This window comes from Agelaius tricolor, unplaced genomic scaffold (assembly GCF_023055355.1).
Source record: "Agelaius tricolor isolate 1412-34295 unplaced genomic scaffold, bAgeTri1.0.p SCAF_30, whole genome shotgun sequence".
Taxonomy (NCBI): domain Eukaryota; kingdom Metazoa; phylum Chordata; class Aves; order Passeriformes; family Icteridae; genus Agelaius; species Agelaius tricolor.
The window spans coordinates 1,002,620-1,019,452 of NW_027269290.1; the positions used below are offsets into that span (position 1 = coordinate 1,002,620).

General features: G+C 60.6%; 3 protein-coding genes across 10 annotated transcripts in view; 1 reads left to right on the forward strand and 2 right to left on the reverse strand.

The window, feature by feature from the left end:
• Positions 1-313: 313 nt before the first annotated feature.
• PPIL1 (peptidylprolyl isomerase like 1) lies at positions 314-3,193 on the reverse strand. Of its 3 annotated transcripts, none has more exons than XM_071450236.1 (4): positions 3,065-3,193; positions 1,741-1,895; positions 1,591-1,659; positions 314-597 (listed from the first exon to the last, which is right to left on the reverse strand). In XM_071450236.1, exons 1-4 carry the CDS (start codon positions 3,118-3,120, stop codon positions 377-379), a joined length of 501 nt encoding a protein of 166 aa, XP_071306337.1. In that variant the 5' UTR covers positions 3,121-3,193; the 3' UTR covers positions 314-376. The 3 variants fall into 3 exon arrangements, with proteins under 3 accessions (XP_071306337.1, XP_071306339.1, XP_071306338.1); XM_071450238.1 differs by having other exon boundaries at positions 2,972-3,108; XM_071450237.1 differs by lacking the exon at positions 3,065-3,193 and adding an exon at positions 1,978-2,951.
• Positions 3,194-3,325: 132 nt separating this feature from the next.
• Positions 3,326-6,948, forward strand: PSRC1 (proline and serine rich coiled-coil 1). Of its 6 annotated transcripts, none has more exons than XM_071450360.1 (6): positions 3,326-3,404; positions 4,572-4,609; positions 4,692-4,749; positions 5,171-5,522; positions 5,712-6,117; positions 6,204-6,948. In XM_071450360.1, exons 2-6 carry the CDS (start codon positions 4,594-4,596, stop codon positions 6,317-6,319), a joined length of 948 nt encoding a protein of 315 aa, XP_071306461.1. In that variant the 5' UTR covers positions 3,326-3,404; positions 4,572-4,593; the 3' UTR covers positions 6,320-6,948. The 6 variants fall into 6 exon arrangements, with proteins under 6 accessions (XP_071306461.1, XP_071306464.1, XP_071306462.1 ...); XM_071450363.1 differs by having other exon boundaries at positions 3,391-3,409; XM_071450361.1 differs by lacking the exon at positions 3,326-3,404 and adding an exon at positions 3,418-3,499.
• Positions 6,610-16,833, reverse strand: part of CELSR2 (cadherin EGF LAG seven-pass G-type receptor 2) — a 32,265-nt gene continuing 22,041 nt past the window's right edge. Inside the window, 14 exon segments of the mRNA XM_071450365.1 lie at positions 6,610-7,218; positions 8,581-8,691; positions 8,693-8,810; positions 8,884-9,090; positions 9,647-9,790; positions 9,883-9,971; positions 10,520-10,650; positions 10,733-10,849; positions 11,327-11,453; positions 12,279-12,355; positions 12,427-12,539; positions 14,223-14,397; positions 14,932-15,132; positions 16,139-16,265. Coding sequence (XP_071306466.1) covers positions 7,197-7,218; positions 8,581-8,691; positions 8,693-8,810; positions 8,884-9,090; positions 9,647-9,790; positions 9,883-9,971; positions 10,520-10,650; positions 10,733-10,849; positions 11,327-11,453; positions 12,279-12,355; positions 12,427-12,539; positions 14,223-14,397; positions 14,932-15,132; positions 16,139-16,265 — 1,759 coding nt within the window. The 3' untranslated portion in view covers positions 6,610-7,196.

Genomic DNA, 16,833 nt, shown 5'->3' on the forward strand with positions numbered 1-16,833 from the left:
CACCAACCCCCCCTTTCCACCCAAAGCTCAGTGATCCAATGGGTCCATAGTAGAGGGACACTCTGGGGTGTCCCAGGAAACTTTGAGGAGACACAGACACAACACAATAGGGGTAAATTTGGGTCTCTGGCATCCACTCTGCATGCCCAGGAACTGGGGCCACTGGGAGCTCCATGTCCCCAGGGAGAGACACCCACCCCTCCAAGGGCACCCACAAACCCTTTTCGGGGGGGCTCACAACCTTCCAGACCCCACTATGCCAAAGACATTTCCCCCACCTCCCCCTAAAACCACCACTCTGTGAGGGAGCCCACCACATCCAGCCTCCTTTATTACAAATGAGCAGTACAATTTGGAGGGAGGGCACCCCACACCCCTATCCCGAGGGATATGCCTTGATGACCTTTACATCATCGAGGGGTCGGTCCTGGGAGTTGGTCTCCACCATGGCTAGGCGCCCCAGCACCCCCATTCCTTGGCACACCCTCCCAAAAATGCTGTGCTTCCCATCCAGCCACTGTGCTGGGCCCAGTGTCAGGAAAAATTGGCTTCCATTGGTGTCCGGCCCTGCATTGGCCATTGCCAGAATCCCGGCGCCTGTGAGACATGGGGACGTGTCACATCATGGATGGGGATACAGGGAACATGCCACCCCACAGCCAAGGTTCCAGCATGATAGGGGACATGTCATCCCATGGTAGTATGTCATCTCATGGCCAAGATCCCGGTATCATGGGAAACATGTCACTCCAAGATTGGGATCCTGGAGGGTGTCATCCTATGGCTACGATCCCTGGGACATGTCACTCCATGGACAGGCTGCAGGTGAACCTGTCACCTGACAGAGGGGTCTTAATGGACATCAGTAACAACTTGCTCCCATTGGTGTCCAGCCCCATACTGGCCATCACCAGGATCCTAGTGCCTGTGGGACATGGGCCAAGGATCCTGGCACCCTGAGGGACATGCCATGCTATGGCCAGGGTCTTGGAGGACATGCCATTTCAGGGATGGGGTCCCAGGGGATATGGAGGACATGCCACCCCATGGATGGGGTCTCAGGGACATGTCATCCCCTGGCTGAGGTTCTGGTGTCATGGGGAAAATGTCATCCAATGGAGAGGTCTTAGGGGAACATGAGGAAGAATTGGCTCCTGTTAGTGTCCAGCCTCATGTTGGCCATCGCCAGGATCCTGGTGTCTGTGGGACACAGGGACATGTCACATCAGGAATGCGGAAATAGAGGACAGGGCATCCCATGGCAAAGCTCCTTGGGGTCATGTCACTCCATGGATGGGGTTTTGGGGACACAGAGAACTTGTCACCCTATAGACAGGATCTCGGGGGACAGGGGAGACATGCCACCTCATGGCCAGAGTCCTGGAGGACATACTCCATGACTAGCCTCCTTGAGACATGCCCACCCCATGACTGGAGCCCTGGGAGTCATGTCACTCCTGGGATGAGGACACAGGGGACATCCCATCCCATTCCACAGGTGTGTTCTCAGGGGTTCTGGCCCTCTATAGGTGGGGTCCTGGGGTCCCAGGGATGTCCCTCCAGTGTTCTCCCAGTGCTGGCCCCACTCACCAGTGAACTTCAGGTCCGGGTGCAGCTCATCCTCGAACTGTTTCCCATAGATGGAGGCACCACCACGGCCTGCAGGAGGATTTGGGGGTCAGCAGGAACCCCTGGCACCCCAGGGCGAGTCCCAGGAAGATTTCAGAGGCCTGTGCTCACCAGTACCCGTGGGGTCCCCTCCCTGCACCATGAAGTCCTTGATGATGCGGTGGAACTTGGTGCCATTGTAGTACCCACGGCGGCTCAGCTCAGCAAAGTTCTTGCAGGTGCGGGGGGCATGTTGCCAGTACAGTTCCAGCACAATTGGGCCCATCCTGGGATGGGAACACAGGGAATGGGAACGGGAAAGGCATCAGAAACAGGGAAGTAATCCCCACATCCCAAAGTGGTACCCACATCCCCAGCTTCAGATCAAAGCCAGGGGTTGTGTTGCCAGTGCAGCTCCAGCACCAGTAGGCTCATTCTGTGAATGGAAACAGCAGGAATGGGAATGGGAATGGGAACTGGAGACAGGGTCATCACACTGTGATTCCCACACCCAGTTTCAGACCAGAGCTATGGGCTTTTTCTGCCAGTACAGCTCCAGTACTGGAGAGCCCACCCTGAGAACGGGAAAACCAAGAACAGGAATGACACTGAGAATGGGGAACAGCACCAGGAATGGGAACAGGAGATGGGGTGGGTCACCCTGCTGTGAACTCTTCCACCTATAGGGTCAATTCTTGCAGCTGCAGGGCAGGGTCATCCCACTGTGACCCCCAACCCCGGTTTAAGACCAAAATCAGGGGGCTGTGCTGTTAGTACAGCTCCAGCACCAAGCACGCCCATCCAGGGAATGGGAAATAGGAATACTGGGAATGGGAATGGGAACAAGAACAGGACGGGTAACAGGAAACACCTCAACGTGATCCCCCACTCCCCCCTCATATCCCCCAGGGTCAGTCAGGGACAGGGACCACAGGGGTGAGAGAGGATGGGGGGCAATGGGACACCAGGAGGACATGGATGGCTCTTGGTAACAGGGGAAATAAGCAGGACTGCCTGGTTCTGTGCAGTATCGGGAGACACTGGGGCTAACGGGATACCACGGGATCACTGGGATCTGCCTGGTACCGAAGGGCCTGGGGGTTACGAACACCAGGGGGGACACCGAGGGAACCAGGGGCTCTCTAGTATCGGGGCGGAAACCAGGACTGGTTCATACTGGGGGATAACGGAGCTGTCCCGTTCTGGAGACACTAGGAGTTTCTTAGCACCTGTGGAGTTCAGGGTCCGCCTGACACCGGGGGCTCACGGACACCGGGGACTGCCCCGTACCGGGAGGATCAGGGACTCAAGAACACCGGGGCTGCACGGAAGCCGGGGAGAGAGGGAGCGGACACCGATTTACCGCCAGTGCCGCGGAAGGGGGCGGGACAAGGGGTGGGCAGGGCCTCCCGTGCCGGTACCGGTGCCGGTACCGGGGCGATGCCCCGCCCCTTACGTGGTCTCCATGGAAACGGTGGGGGGCTGCCAGGAGTCGGGCGGGACGGCGGCCATGCTGCGGAGGAACCGATGGCGGAACGACCCTCAGGCGCCGCGCTTCCGGGCCACACCCCCAGCTGTTGGGGGCGGGGCGTGGGGGAGGGGAAGAGCCAATCATCGAGACGAAAGGCGAGGAGACTGGCCAATCAGGATGCACACTTAAAGGGAGCAGGCCAATCGGAACCCGGGGCGGGCGCGCCGCGTTTGAGCCGCAAGGGGAGGGGGAATTCGAACGAGACCACGCCCCTTTCGTTAGGCCACGCCTCCTCGGCGCGCGCGACGAGCGGGAGCCGGGGGCGGTGAGGTGGCGGGGGAGAGGGGGGACGAGGGCAGACCGAAACCCCCGGGGAGAGGGGAAACCGGCGGGGAGATCGGGTGGGCCGCGGAGCGCCGGGTAAACCACCCCATGCGGAGATGGGGAGACGTGGGGTCGGGGTGAGGGGCTGGGACCCCCTGGTAGGGGCTGAGGACCCCCAGGGCTGGGACTGTGGCCCCCGGTGGGGGCTGGGACCTTCTCAGTGTGGGGCTGGGGTCACCAAGGGATTGGGGTGCGCGGCTGGGACTCGTCGGTGGGGCTGGAACCCTCTTAGTCTGGAGTTGGGACCCCCCAGTGTGGGACTGGGGTCTCCTGGGCTGGGGCTGAGTGGCTAGGGGATTCCACAGGTGTGGGGGAGGGATCGCCCCATTATGGGGCTGAGACTCCACAGTGTGCGGCTGGGAGGCCTAGGAGTGGGAATGGGACCCCCAGGGTCGGAGTTTGGGTCTGAGACCTCCGCCGGTATGGGAGCTGGGAGGCCTAGGAATGTGGATGGGCCTCCCTCGGGATCGAGACGCAGAGCTGGGACCCCTCAGTGTGGGGCTGGGGTCCCTGAGGGACTGGGGGTGAAGGGCTGGGATCTCTAGGTACGGGAATGGGGTCCTCTTGCATGGGGATGGGACCCCCTGAGGATCAAGATGTGGGGCTGGGGATCCTCCGGAATCGGGGTGTGGGGCTGGGGGTCCCCCGGGATCGGGGTGTGGGGCTGGGACCCTCTGGGTGTGGAACTGGGGCTCCCCTGGGTGTGGGGCTGCGACCTCCCAGCGGGGTTGGGCCCACTCAGTGTTGGGCTGGGGTCCCCGATAGGGACTGGGAACCACCATTGTGGCACTGGGGACTCACACGGATCAGGGTGCGGGGCTGGGACTTCCCATCGTGGCACTGAGGACACCCGGGCTGGGGGTGCTGGCTGTGGGTTTCCCGGGCAGGGGTCGCCAGTGTCACCCCCGCCTACTGGCGCTGGCGGAGCCATCCCTGTCCCCATCCCAGTGGCACCGAGCCCAGCGGTGCCTGGCACTGGCCGTGTCATCCGCGCGCTGGCTGGTGCCACCGGTCCCCCGCGGGGGGTTGGGGACACGGCGAGGGGCGGGTAGGGGCACGGGTGGGGAACCCCGATGGGGTCGGTGGTGACCCCCCCCAGCTCCCGCAGGTGGCCCCGGTGCCCCGAGGCGATGGCCGAGGACCGAGGTACGGCAGCACCAGTGCTGCATGTCCCCCGTGTTTCCCCCCTGGGGCGGGGGGCCGGGGCTCACCCCCAGTGTCCCCCTAGATGTTCGATTTGTCACCGAGGAGAGCTTCGACTTCGGTGTGCTGTCGCCGTCTGACAGGTATGGGAGGGTAGTGGGGACAAGGGCACCCCATGGATGGGAACAGGGGGGACAGGGCACCTTGTAGTTGGAAACGTGGGGAATAGGATGGGACATGGAGGACAGGGAACCTCATTGTCAATGTCCTAGGGGACATGTCACCCCATGGATGGCGTTGTGGGGGATGTGGCAACTCTTAGCTGGAGTTCTGGGGGCCATGAGGGATATCACACCCCAAAGATGGTGTTCTCATGGGTCACCCCATGAACACAGTTCTGAGGGTCCTGTGGATATGTCCCCATCATAGATGTGGTTCTGGGGGTCCTGGGGGACATGTCACACAATGAATGGAGTCCTGGGTGGCATGGGGGGGGTGTTCTTCTTGGCAGCGGTGTTTGGGGGGCTGACACAGCCATTCTCCCTCCCCCCTTCCTATCTGCAGCCAGGAGGAAGAGGAGGATGAGGATAGCCCGGGCAGGGGGTGCCGGCACGGGGGCAGCAACGGGCGCTGGAGTCCCCTGAGTGGGGCCCGTCTGGAAGAGATGGTGCGGGAGGCCACGCGCCTGGCGGCACAGTTGGAGGGGTGTCACCTGCCCCCTCCCGCTCCTGGAGACCCCCCTGGACCCGGCACCACGTCCCCCAGCACACCCCGCAGCCCCCGCCGCCAGACCTTCGTGGTGAAGGACAGCCCGGTGCGGGCGCTCCTGCCCACCGTGGAGTCTCAGGGACCTGCCCCCATCCCCCGCCCCCCCGCCAAGCCCCGGGGGGCCTCTGCTACCACCAGTGTCCCCAAGGTAGGTGAGACCCGGGGGTAGGGTTCCCAGTGTGGCTGTGTCCCACCTGGACTGAACACCCAGATCCCCCCCAAACCCATCCTGGATGGGGGCAGTGAGTGCCCCCCTTTCTCCAAGGGGCATCGTGAACCCCCCAGCTCTGTGGGTGGTGGAGCACTCACTGAGTGATGTCCCCCACTCTATTTTCAGGCACCCCCCAGCCGTAATTCCACAGCAGCGGCAAAGGGACCCTTGGGTGGCAGGGGGCTCCCCCCAAGCCACGCGGGCCCGCCCCGGCCATGCCCTCCCCAGGGGCAGAGGGCTGGTGCCCGGGGCAGGTCAGAGCCCCCCCAGGCGGGGACAGCAGGTAGTTATGGCAAGGGAATGGGGACACCATGGCCATGGGGGCTCCTGGGCCGTACCCCAACCCCCCCTCTCTCCCCAGGCCAGGCTAAGGTGAGGGGGGGCACAGTCTCCTGCCCCCCCCCAACCCGCCAGCCCCACACCAGGACCACCACCATCCCTGTCCCCTCCGGCTGTTCCCCGGCACCCACTGCCCTCCCCAAGGTGTCCCCTCGGACTCCAGCAGCGGGTGGGAGGACCCCCACCCCCAGAGGTAAGGATGTAACGGGGTTCGGGGGGCGCAGGGGATGCCCCATACCCCATGCCTCAGTTTCCCTGTGGCTTCTCTCTCCTTTGCAGGTGCAGGGGCAGCACGGGCAGCCCCCACAACTGGTGCCTCGGGGTGCAAACCAGGACCCCCTCCCACCCGCCTGCGGCCCTCCCGCAAGACGGCGGTGAGCAGCACCCCGAGGTGACACCCCCAAACCACCCCACACCCACCCAGAGGCCCTGGGTGCACCCAGACCCCCCCTAGGTACCAGCTAAGGTACCTAGGCTGGTGGGGGGCAGAGCCAAGGCCACCCCAGGGATGAGTTGAGACATCCACTGGGTTTTGGAAGGAGGCAGGCAGCACCAGGACCCCCAGGGAGCAGCCAAGGCACCCCTTGGGTTGACAGGTTGGACAGGTTGCAGAGCTGGAACCCCCAGGGACCAGCTGAGGTTGGGGTGGCAGAGCCAGGGGCGTCCCCAGGGATGAGCCGTGGCACTCATTGAGTTTTGCTTTAATTACAAAATGTCTCATCAGCAGTAGGAAACCCCCCACATTCCCCAGCAACCAGGGTCCTCTCATCCCCCCAACACCCATCCCTGCGTTCCCCCACCTGAGCCTCACCCCTGGGCAGGGGGGTCCCGGATTTCCCTCTAACCCCTAGCTGATCCCCCCTCCATATGCTCCCCACCTGGGGGAGTTGTCACCATGGGACACCTTTATGGGAGTTGGCACCTTGGGGGGCAAAGGGGGGTTGGCACAACGGGGGAAGTTGGTTATAAATTCCTTTTTTTGTATTTTCATGTATTTTTTAAATAAAACACTCTGCTGGGCAAAGGTGCTGGGGGTGATCATGGGGGGACAACAGGGGCACCCTGTGCCACCTTCCCAAGGTGTCAATCCCTGCAATGATGCAAAGTGCACTGGGGGGATGGTTGTGTCTCCCTGCTCCTTCCTGATGTCCTCCCAGTCCTTGTGCACCCCCAGTCCTGGTGTGTTCTACCCCCTGCCCCCACCATGCTGGTGCCCTCCCTGTCCTGGTGTCCCTGGCACAGTGGGTGGGCTGCCTGCTGGATGGGTCCCCATTAGATCGAGGTCTCGTCGCTCCTGGTGGGGGGACAGACAGATGGGGGGAGGGGGGGGGGGGAATGGATACAAAGTGCAGGATGGGGGGAGAATAAAAAACAAGACAGACAGATGCTTGATGGAGGAGGTGGACGCCAGGGTGCCCTCTGTGCCCCCCAGCACCCAGCGCCAACCCCTGGGACAAGATGGTGGGGTGGGGTTTGGGGGGGAGCCCCCAGCCCCCTTGGGTTAATGGAGAAAATTAAAAAACAGAAATCTGGGGGGTAGAGGGGGAGAAAAGAGTAGGGTTAGTTCTGCTGTGCCATCTCCGCCCTAGGCATTTGTGGGTGGTCAGGGGTACCCAGTGGGCACCCCAGCCCCCAGTGAACACTCCAATGGGCACCCTGACACCTAGTGAGCACCCAGTGGTCAACGGGCACCTTTGGACAGTCAGTGGGCACCCAACATGCACTCCAACACCCAATGGGCACTGTTAGACCGAAGGGGCACCCAGTGGTCAGTGGACACTCACAAATAATTAACGCACACCCAACAGGTGTTGTTAGACCCAAGGGGCACCCAGTGTGCACACAGAAGTCATTAGGCACCCAATGGGCAGTCAGTGGACACCAAATGGATACATAATGGTCAATGGATGCACAATGGGCATCCGATAGGGACCCATGAACAGTCAACTGGCATCCAACGGGTGCACTTAGACCTGATGAACACCCAGTGAGTATTCAATGGGTATCCAATGGGTATTCTGTGGGTTCCCCAACCCTCAATGGGCACCCAGTAGGAATCTAGTGGAAAACCAACACCACCTTTGCACCCCATGGGCACCCAAGAGGAATCCTGGCACTCAATGACCCGTTGGTTACCCTGGCACCCTACAGACACCCAGCAAACACCCTACATGTGATGGGCACCAACGCGCAACCTGGCACCCAATATTCATTGGATCTGGCACCCAATATTCATTGGATCCAAAGGGACTGCTGGGACCTGATGAGCACCCAAGAAGGAACCCTGGCACCTGATGGGCATCCAAAGGGCAACTGTTGGGCACCCTGACACCCATTGGACACCCAAAGGGAACCCTGGAACCTGATGGATATCCGACAGGTAATGTTGTACCCAATGGGTGTCCAGTCAGTACTGTGGCACCTGATGAGCAGCCAACAAGCAGTGTTGGATCCAATGTGTGCCCAATGGATGGCACCTGAGAGAAACCCTGGCACCAAATGAGAGTGCAACAGGAACCTTGGCACCCTGGTACCCAGCTATCCTTGCATCTGATAGGCACCCCAAGGGCACCCTCAAACCCAACAGGTGCCCAGAGGGAATCCTGGCACCCAAATAACTCCCAGTGAGCACCCCTCAGATGTGGTGGGCACTCACTCAGAGCCAGAGGAGTCCTCGTCTGCAGTGCCTGTGCGGATGCTCATGGCAATGGGGGTGAGGCCGCTGAGCTGCTCCTGGAGGCTCTGCCGAGGCCGGGGGACGGGGGGGGGGGGCCACATCACTGCCTGAGGAGGCAGCCGTGCAAGCAGGAGGCGGTGGGGGTGGCCCAGGGCGCTGGGCACTGCCCCGCTCACTGATGGGGGGCAGGCACTTCTTCTTCAGTATCCCTGCAGGAGCAGTATCACTCATGGGTGGGGAGGCCAGATTTGGAGTGCCCACCCATGCCATGGCAGCCCATACCTTTGTGGGGGTGAGGCAGGGGCAGCAGCAGGGGGTCCCTGGAGAGTGCCTCGCCGTTGGGCCGCGGGGAGTCACCGCAGGGGTGTCCCTGCCCCCCTGCTGGCTGCACTCGCAGCCCCTCGCTACCTCCTGGGCCCTCACTCTCGCTCGCTGTTGTCACAAACTCCCCTGGCCAGTATGGGCATCCCGGGGGCACTAGGGGGTCACCTGTGGGGAAGGAAGGAAGCTGGGACAGGCAGGACCAGGGACCCCTCCCATCCTCACTGGGTGCCCCCATCACCACATAGTCAGTGTGAGAAATGCACCCAAACCCATTGCATCAGTCCCATCCACACCTCAGACTGGACAAGGGGCCATCTTTCCCCCCTGGGAGCCCCAGTCAGCACCTCTGACTGCATGAGGAACCCTCAAACCTTTTAGATGTCTCCCATCACCACACCAGACCGGACAAGGGACCCTCTCCCTCCTACCCACTATACCCACTATGTGTTTATCAGAACTCCAGGCTGGACCAGGGATCCTTTGTCCACTGTGTGCCTCCTGCATCAGGCAAGATGAGAGACCTCCTCCCACCCCCCCAAATCTATTCAATGGCCCTATCACCACTCCAGACTGGACAAGGGACCCCTACCCCCACCAGGTGCTCCCCATCACTGTCCTGGATAAGGCGAGGGACCTCCCCCAACCCATTGGGTGCCCCCCATCAGCACCCAGCCAGGCTGAAGGTCCCCCATCTCCATGGGGTGCCCCCTGGGGGTGTTACCAGGGCCGGGGGGACTTGTCAGAGCCCCGGGCAGGGGGTCCCAGCCACGTGGGGCCTCATCCTCGCTGTCGGAGGAATGTGTGGAGCCATAGGATCCACTCGGGTCATCCAGGGACAGGTCACTGTCCGACTCTGTGTCGTGCTCTGGGGGGGGTCACAGGTCAGGAGGTGCCCAGAGACACCTCCTGCCCCCTGGGCTGAGGCTAGGGGCACTTGCCCCATGGGTGAGGCCATACCCTCGGGCTGGTCCTGGGCGTCAAGGAAGAGCCCCCCAGGCTCGGGCAGCGGAACTGGCCCCGGGCTGCCTGCCAGACCTGAGTCCTCCCTGTGGAGACACAATACCCATCAATACCTGATCCCCACTCACAAACACCTACCATCCACTGTCACCCACTGACTGACACCAACCCACTGACACAATATCCATCCACTGACACTGCCAACACCCCAATATCTACTGACACCCATCACCCTGACACCTACTCCTGCCACCTCTTCACCCCAACACCCTCTCAAGCCCCCACTCTGTGACCACCCTGCCACCTCACCACTCCATGTGCATGACACCCTGCCACTGTAGTGCTGGGCACCCATGCCACTGCCCCACCACCCAGCCATCCCAATACCCCCACAAGCACGCCACCCCACCATCCACCAATCCCAACACCCCCACAACTATGTCACCCCACCACCCACCATCCCAATACTCCAATGCCATGCAATGCCATATTGCCACCCCAACAACCCACCACTCAACCACCCCAGCACCCCGCTACCCCACCATCCCATCACCATTCCATCTTGTCATCCCAGTGCCACACCAGCTCAGGACCCCACAAAAACCCATGCCCCGGTCCCAGCTGTGCCCAGTACCGCCGCACAAAGGGGATGTAGCTGTGGTGGCTCTTGCCCGAGCGTGCAGTGCTGTGCAGGGACCCCGAGGACCCACCACCTGGAGGGGGGTACAGTCTCCCTGCCACGTATGTGCTGTCCCTACCATAGGCCTGCCAAGGGCACAAGGATGTCATGGCCATGGCACAGGTTGCCCTTCTGTTCCTGGCACCCCCCATGTGGCCCAGCACTCACGGGAGTGAGGGTGGCCTTGGTGGCCAGCGGTGGGTGGTGGCAGCGGGCACAGCTCAGACGAAGGCTCCTTCGCACCTCCTTGCTCAGCACCACACAGGACAGGAAGATGAGGGGGCCCTGGGCAGAAAGGGGGCGGGGGGACAAGGAAGGGTGTGTACAGCCTGGGAGGATACCAGCAGCACTCTGGACCAGTCAAGGGGTCACCATCCAGACTGGGTGCATCCCATTGGCACCTCAAAGAGAATGAGCATGCCCACCACTGATATCTCAAATTGGATGAGGGACCCCCATATGCACTGGGTGCCCTCCATGGGCACCACGGAGTGGTTGAGGTGCTCCCGTACACACTGGATACCTCCCATTAGTGCCCTGGATATGGCAAAGGACCTCTCTGTGCCCACTGGGTGCCCTACAAATAGGTGTGGGACTCTGGAGGTGCCAAGGGTGTGAGTTTCAGGGGGCTCTGGGATCTCTGGGAGTCCCAGGGGTCATGGTCATTGGGGCAGAGGCTTTGGGGTTCTGGAGTCTTTGGGGGTCCCAGGGGCGGTGGCTCTGGAGGTTCCACGAGTGGAGTCTCAGGTGGTTCCCACTGACCTGGAGGCAGTTGGAGGCGGCGAACAGGTAGTGACAGAGCAACGTGTCACTGTTGACTGAGAGCAGGGCCAGAAGCCAGGCCAGGCTAGGCATGGCCAGCAGGACTGCAGCTGTGCGCACCCCAGACCTGAGCACCCCAATGGCACCCAGTGTTACCACAATGACATGTCATAGCCCTCTGTACTTCTGATCCCTGGGGTTGCCCCAGCCCCTCATGGCCCCCTCCCCCTCCAGATGCCCCAACTTCCCCCTGACCCACTCTGCCATCCATGGGTGCTCCAGCCCCCTGAGCTCCCCTGTTCCCTGTGGGCCCAGCCTAACCCCAGCCCCCTGTGCCCCTTGCCCCAATGCCCTTCTGCCTCCCCATGGGTGCTCTGTAACCCCCTGCCCCCCTAGATGCCCCAATCTCCCCTGACCCCCTCAGTCCCCCATGGGGGCCTCTGCCCTTGATGCCCCCCTGACCTCCACAGGTGCCCCAACCTCCTGTGCCCCCCTGCCCTCAACAGATGCCCCAGACCTCTCTATCCCCCAACCCACCATGGGTGTCCTAGTCCTTCCTGTGCCCCCCTGCCCTCCACAGTCGCCCCAACCTCCCGTGCCCCCATGCCCCCATTGGCTCTAGCCCCCCGTACCCCCCTGCCCCCCATGCCCCTTTGCCTCCCCACGGCTGCTCTGCGCCCATAGATACCCCAGACGCCACTGTCCCCTCCTACCCCTGCCCCATAGGCAGCCCAGTCCCCAGTACCCTCCTGCCCCCCATGGATGCCGCAGTCCATCCTGTGCCTCCCTGCCCTCTCCAGGTTCCCCAAAAGGCCAGCTCCCTATGTGTGCCCCCCAGCCCCCAGTGCACCGCAACCTCTATGGGTGCCCCAACCTCTCATGCCCCTCTTAGGTAACCCCATCCCCGCTGTGTCCCCTGCCCCCTGCAGGTGACCCCGCCTGGGTGACTCACGCTGAGCCCTTTTTCTGGAAGCCTTGGGGGGTGGCACAGGTGGCCCTGGCTGCCAGCACCAAGAAGAAGATGCCGACCTGGGGGTGCAGGGAGTGAGGAGGGTGATAAGGGGTCCCATGCCCTCCCCAGCCCCCAGCCCTGTACACACAGCAAGGGCGGCAGCGCAAGGCCCAGCCAGGCTCCACACCAGGCTGTCGTGCAGGGCCAGCCAGCAGAAGTCGGGGTTCCCGTAGCCCTCAGGGTCCAACCCCACCGCCAGCCCTGCAAAGGAGAGATCAGGAGTGGGGCCAATTCAGTGGATGGGGCTATAAAAGTAGACGGGGCTAAGGTGGGAGGAGCGGGGCTAAACATTGTGAAGCTATGGCAGGATGGGGCTCGTGGAATGGCAGGGAATGGCTCATGGGCAGCACAGGACTGGCGAGAAGGTGCTGCTCTTGGGGGTGTGGCTATGCTGGGTAGAAACAACGCTATGCAAATGAGATTTGCCTAAGCTCTTGGACATGTGGCAGTGTTGGTGAGAGCAGGGATATGGCACAGGGGGCTTGTCTAAGAGGTTAATACAGATCTAGTCTCTGGAGGTGGGGTTATGCTGATGAGGGCAGGGCTAAGATCCCGGGGGAGTATCTGACTACGATTGATGGAGAAAGGCTATGGCCCTGGGAGCATATTGAAGACATTGGGAAAGATGCTCTTGGGGTGGAGATATGATGGATGAGGGTGGGGCTAAACTCTTGCGGTGAGGATAAAATGTTCGCCAGGGTTATACTCTTTGGGAGGGGGCTATGACCCCAGGGGTGTGTCTGAAAGTTTGGAGGCAGAGCTATGATGAATGAGGGTAGGATTATGGACCCAGGGGCCTGTAAAATCTTGGGGACTGGGTCTGATAGACAAGGTGTTGAAGATTGCAATGCAAGTTGTTTTCCATTACCATCTGTATGGCAGATTACCTTTGTCAAGTGGGCAGTTTGCTTTATCTCTTTGAGTGACCACAATCACACCTCCCTGGGGAGGGGACATCTGCTGATAACAGACTATTGAATGTCACTGCATGACTGATAAGAACTATAACATCCCATTGTGAGATGCTCTGCCCAGAGGGAGGAGCCAAGCATTGCTACCCAGATATAATCCAGAAATTTTTGAGACACCAGCATGGCTTTCTCCACGGGATTCCCCAGAGAAACAGCAGCTGCCTCTCCTTCCACTGGATCTTCAGAGGCAGAATATCCTTCTCTACAGATTCCCCTTGCTCCAACAGAACCACACCTGATACTTCAGGAGGACTGCAGCCACATTTCCAATTGGACTGCCACCAACCCTGACCTGTAGGGTGTCAGGTTGGGTTCTCACTTGGTCATTGTTGTTCTAGTGGACTGCATTTTTTATTTTATCCTTTTTTTTTTTTTTCTTTTCCCTATTAAAGAACTGTTATTTCCTGCTCCCATATTTTTTGCCTGAGAGCCCCTTAATTTAAAATTTATAGCAATTCGGAGGGGTGGGGAGGGTTTACATTCTCCATTTCAGGGGAGGCTGCTGCCTTCCTTAGCAGACTCCCGTCTTTCCAAACCAAGACACAAGGGCATAGCTATGACTCTGCCTATGTATCAGGGTGGGGCTATGGTGGTTAAGGGTGGAGCTAAACTCTTGGAGTGGGGCTGTTTTGGATTGGGCATGACTATTCTGCTGGACGCAGGGTTATATCCAGGGGTGTGGCTATGATGGTAAAGATGGATTTGGGGGTGGGCCTATATTCTGGATGTAGGGTTACACATGGAAATAGGACCCCACCATGCATCAAATTGATTGCGGGAGTGAGATTCAGGCAGCAGGCCATAGCCTAGAAGGTGTGTAGCCACCAAAAATTGTTGACCCAGGTGGAGGTGGGCAGCTGGTGGTCCAGGGCACGGGGTGAGAATGAGAGCAGGGTTTCACAGCAGGGCTCACCGGTGATGAAGGCAGGCAGTCCCCAGCCCAGTACATGGTAGAAGCGCATGGGACCACGGTCGACATGACGGGGTTCACTACGGCACCGGTACAGGTGCAGGGCCTCCAGCAGCGCCCAGCCTACCGCACTCAGGTACAGGAACTGCAGCAGGATGGCCACCACCGTGCACGCCAGCTGCACCCGCCCCATCAGTGCCAGCCCACAGCCTGTACCCTGGCCGTGCCCACAGCCTCACCCATCCAACCATATGCACAACCTCCCGAGCTCCCCCTTTGAGACATCACTCCCCTGTTGAGGTCACACTCCTCTAAAAGGTCCCATTCCTTTTATGGGCCTCACCCCTTGAGTGCCCCACCCCTTTGATGGGCCCCACCCCCTTGACAGCCAACCCCTTTGAGATAAGATGTATCCCTTAGGGAGCCTCACCTCATTTATCAGACCCTCTGCTTTGCAAGCCCCACCCCTTTATACAGACTCCACCCCTTCAGATCACTACCCCTTTGACAGGCCCCACCCATTATAGTCCTCATGTCTTTTAGCTGCCACCCCTTAGGCCCAGCCCACCATGGCCATGCCCACTCCTTAGCCCCACCCATTTCAGCCCCACCAACCCAAACAATTCAAAGGCAACAGATCCCCTGACCCAACCACCCCTTCCCAGTGATCCCCACTCCTTCCCTCCTTTCCCAGCCCCCTTTTCCCACACACCGGGACATCGGCCTGGTTGATGCCAAGCAGGAAGACAAGCTGTGCAAGGAACAGTGCAGCTGTGCCATGCCGGCGGATGCTGTGGCGGTTGGAGTGCAGCCGCCTCAGGGTCCCCAGGGCCAGGACCACCAGCGCCAGCCCCGCCAGCCCCACGCCCAGTGAGCCGTAGGTGAGTGCTGCCAGCGGCAGCACCTCCCCGTTCTGCAGCACCAGGATCGGCATATGTCAGGCATGTGCTCAGTGGCACGCACCCCCAGACATCCCCGTCATACAAAACAATCAGTCCCTGGGCCTGGGAAGTCCTGCCCACAATGCATAGCCCAATAGGAAGCCCTGCCCACATTATTCAGCCCCGCCCCTGGTAACCCCACCCTTTGAAATCCCTATCACAGCACTTCAACCATGCCCCTCAAAACCCCACCCACATCTTGTAGCTCCACCCTTTTAAACCTCTCCCATACCACTAAGCCCCAGCCCTCAAAGCCCCACCCACATCTCTCAGCTCTGCCCCTTTCAACCCCACCTGCACTGGACCCTGCCCCCTGAAGCCGCACCCACAACACTGACTGCACCTCCTTATGTCCCACCCACAGTTTTCAACCCCGCCCCAGGAAACCCTGCCCACATTATTCAGCCACAGCCCCTGAAAACATGCCTGCATCACTAAACGACACCTCTTGTAACCCCACCCACATCAGCTCTGCCCCTTGGAGACCAACCGGCCCACCCTGCTCAGCTGCACCCACTGGAATCCCACTCAGGCCGACTGGACCAGCACCTGGGGGAGCTCTGCCAGAACTGACATAGCCCCGCCCATCCCACTTAGTTCTGCCTCAAGGGAGCCCCACCCACTGGATTTAGCCATACCCCTTGGATTTAGCGCCATCCCATTTAAACCCCACACTTCCCTCAGTTCCACCTCCATGAGCACTCTCACCTCCACCCTGACCCTGCCCCTCCTATCCCTGTCCCTCCCCTTTTATCAAAATCCCCGCCCTTGTCCATAAAGCCCTGCCCCTGTGCCTGGCACGACCTGACACCCTGTGCCTATTTCTGCATGTGTCTCCATCCAGCCCCATGTCCCCATCAGGGCCCTCACCCTGAGTCATTCCATTTCCCCAGGGTCACTGTGTCCCCTCACATCCCACGTGTCACATCTGTCGCCCTGTGGCCCCATGCACCCCTCCGTGTCCCCCTATGTCCCCACCTCTCGGCGGGAGATGTCCATGAGGACGGCAAAGCTGGTCAGATGGTGGCACTGGCAGCTGACGTGGCTCTGGTTGCGGAAGGCGACTTCGCAGCCTCGTGCGGACCAGCCACCTACACTGCCCGCCCTGCACAGCACCAGAAAGTGACATGAGCCGCGAAACCTGCCAGGACACCCACCGGGACAAACACATACACGCACACTGCAACACCCACCAGGGACACCCACTCACCCACTGGGGACACCCACGAGGGACACCCACCGGGAACATCCACTCCCACCCAGGGACATGCACCCAACCCAGGACATCCATCCAAGGCATCACACACTTGGACACCCACCAGCATTCACAGCACTTCAACCATGCCCCTCAAAACCCCACCCACACTGTGGAGCTCCACCCCTTTAAATCCACCAGGGACACATGCACTGGGGACACCCGCTGGTGTCAGCCTCCCACAGGGACTCACACCCACCAGGTACATCCACAGACAACATACACCCACCCACTGGGATATCCATCCACCCAGCAGAGACAACTGCTGCCACCTGGGGACACTCACCCACCAGGGTTAGAACTGCCCCCTCACATCCTGCTCCCATGTTACTCACCCATGACCCACAGGGTTATTAGGGCATCCATCCTGCCCTGTCCCCTATTCCCACATCCCCTGTTGCCTCAAGGTGTCCTTATC

Coding starts and splice junctions, on each gene's coding strand:
- PSRC1 (XM_071450358.1), top strand. CDS start 4,537: ATGGGGTCGGTGGTGACCCCCCCCAGCTCCCGCAGGTGGCCCCGGTGC. Junction 5,523..5,711: donor CTACCACCAGTGTCCCCAAG/GTAGGTGAGACC, acceptor CTCTATTTTCAG/GCACCCCCCAGCCGTAATTC. Junction 6,118..6,203: donor GAGGACCCCCACCCCCAGAG/GTAAGGATGTAA, acceptor TCTCCTTTGCAG/GTGCAGGGGCAGCACGGGCA.
- PPIL1 (XM_071450236.1), bottom strand. CDS start 3,120: ATGGCCGCCGTCCCGCCCGACTCCTGGCAGCCCCCCACCGTTTCCATG. Junction 1,896..3,064: donor ACCGTTTCCATGGAGACCAC/GTAAGGGGCGGG, acceptor TTCCCATCCCAG/GATGGGCCCAATTGTGCTGG. Junction 1,660..1,740: donor AGGGGACCCCACGGGTACTG/GTGAGCACAGGC, acceptor ATCCTCCTGCAG/GCCGTGGTGGTGCCTCCATC.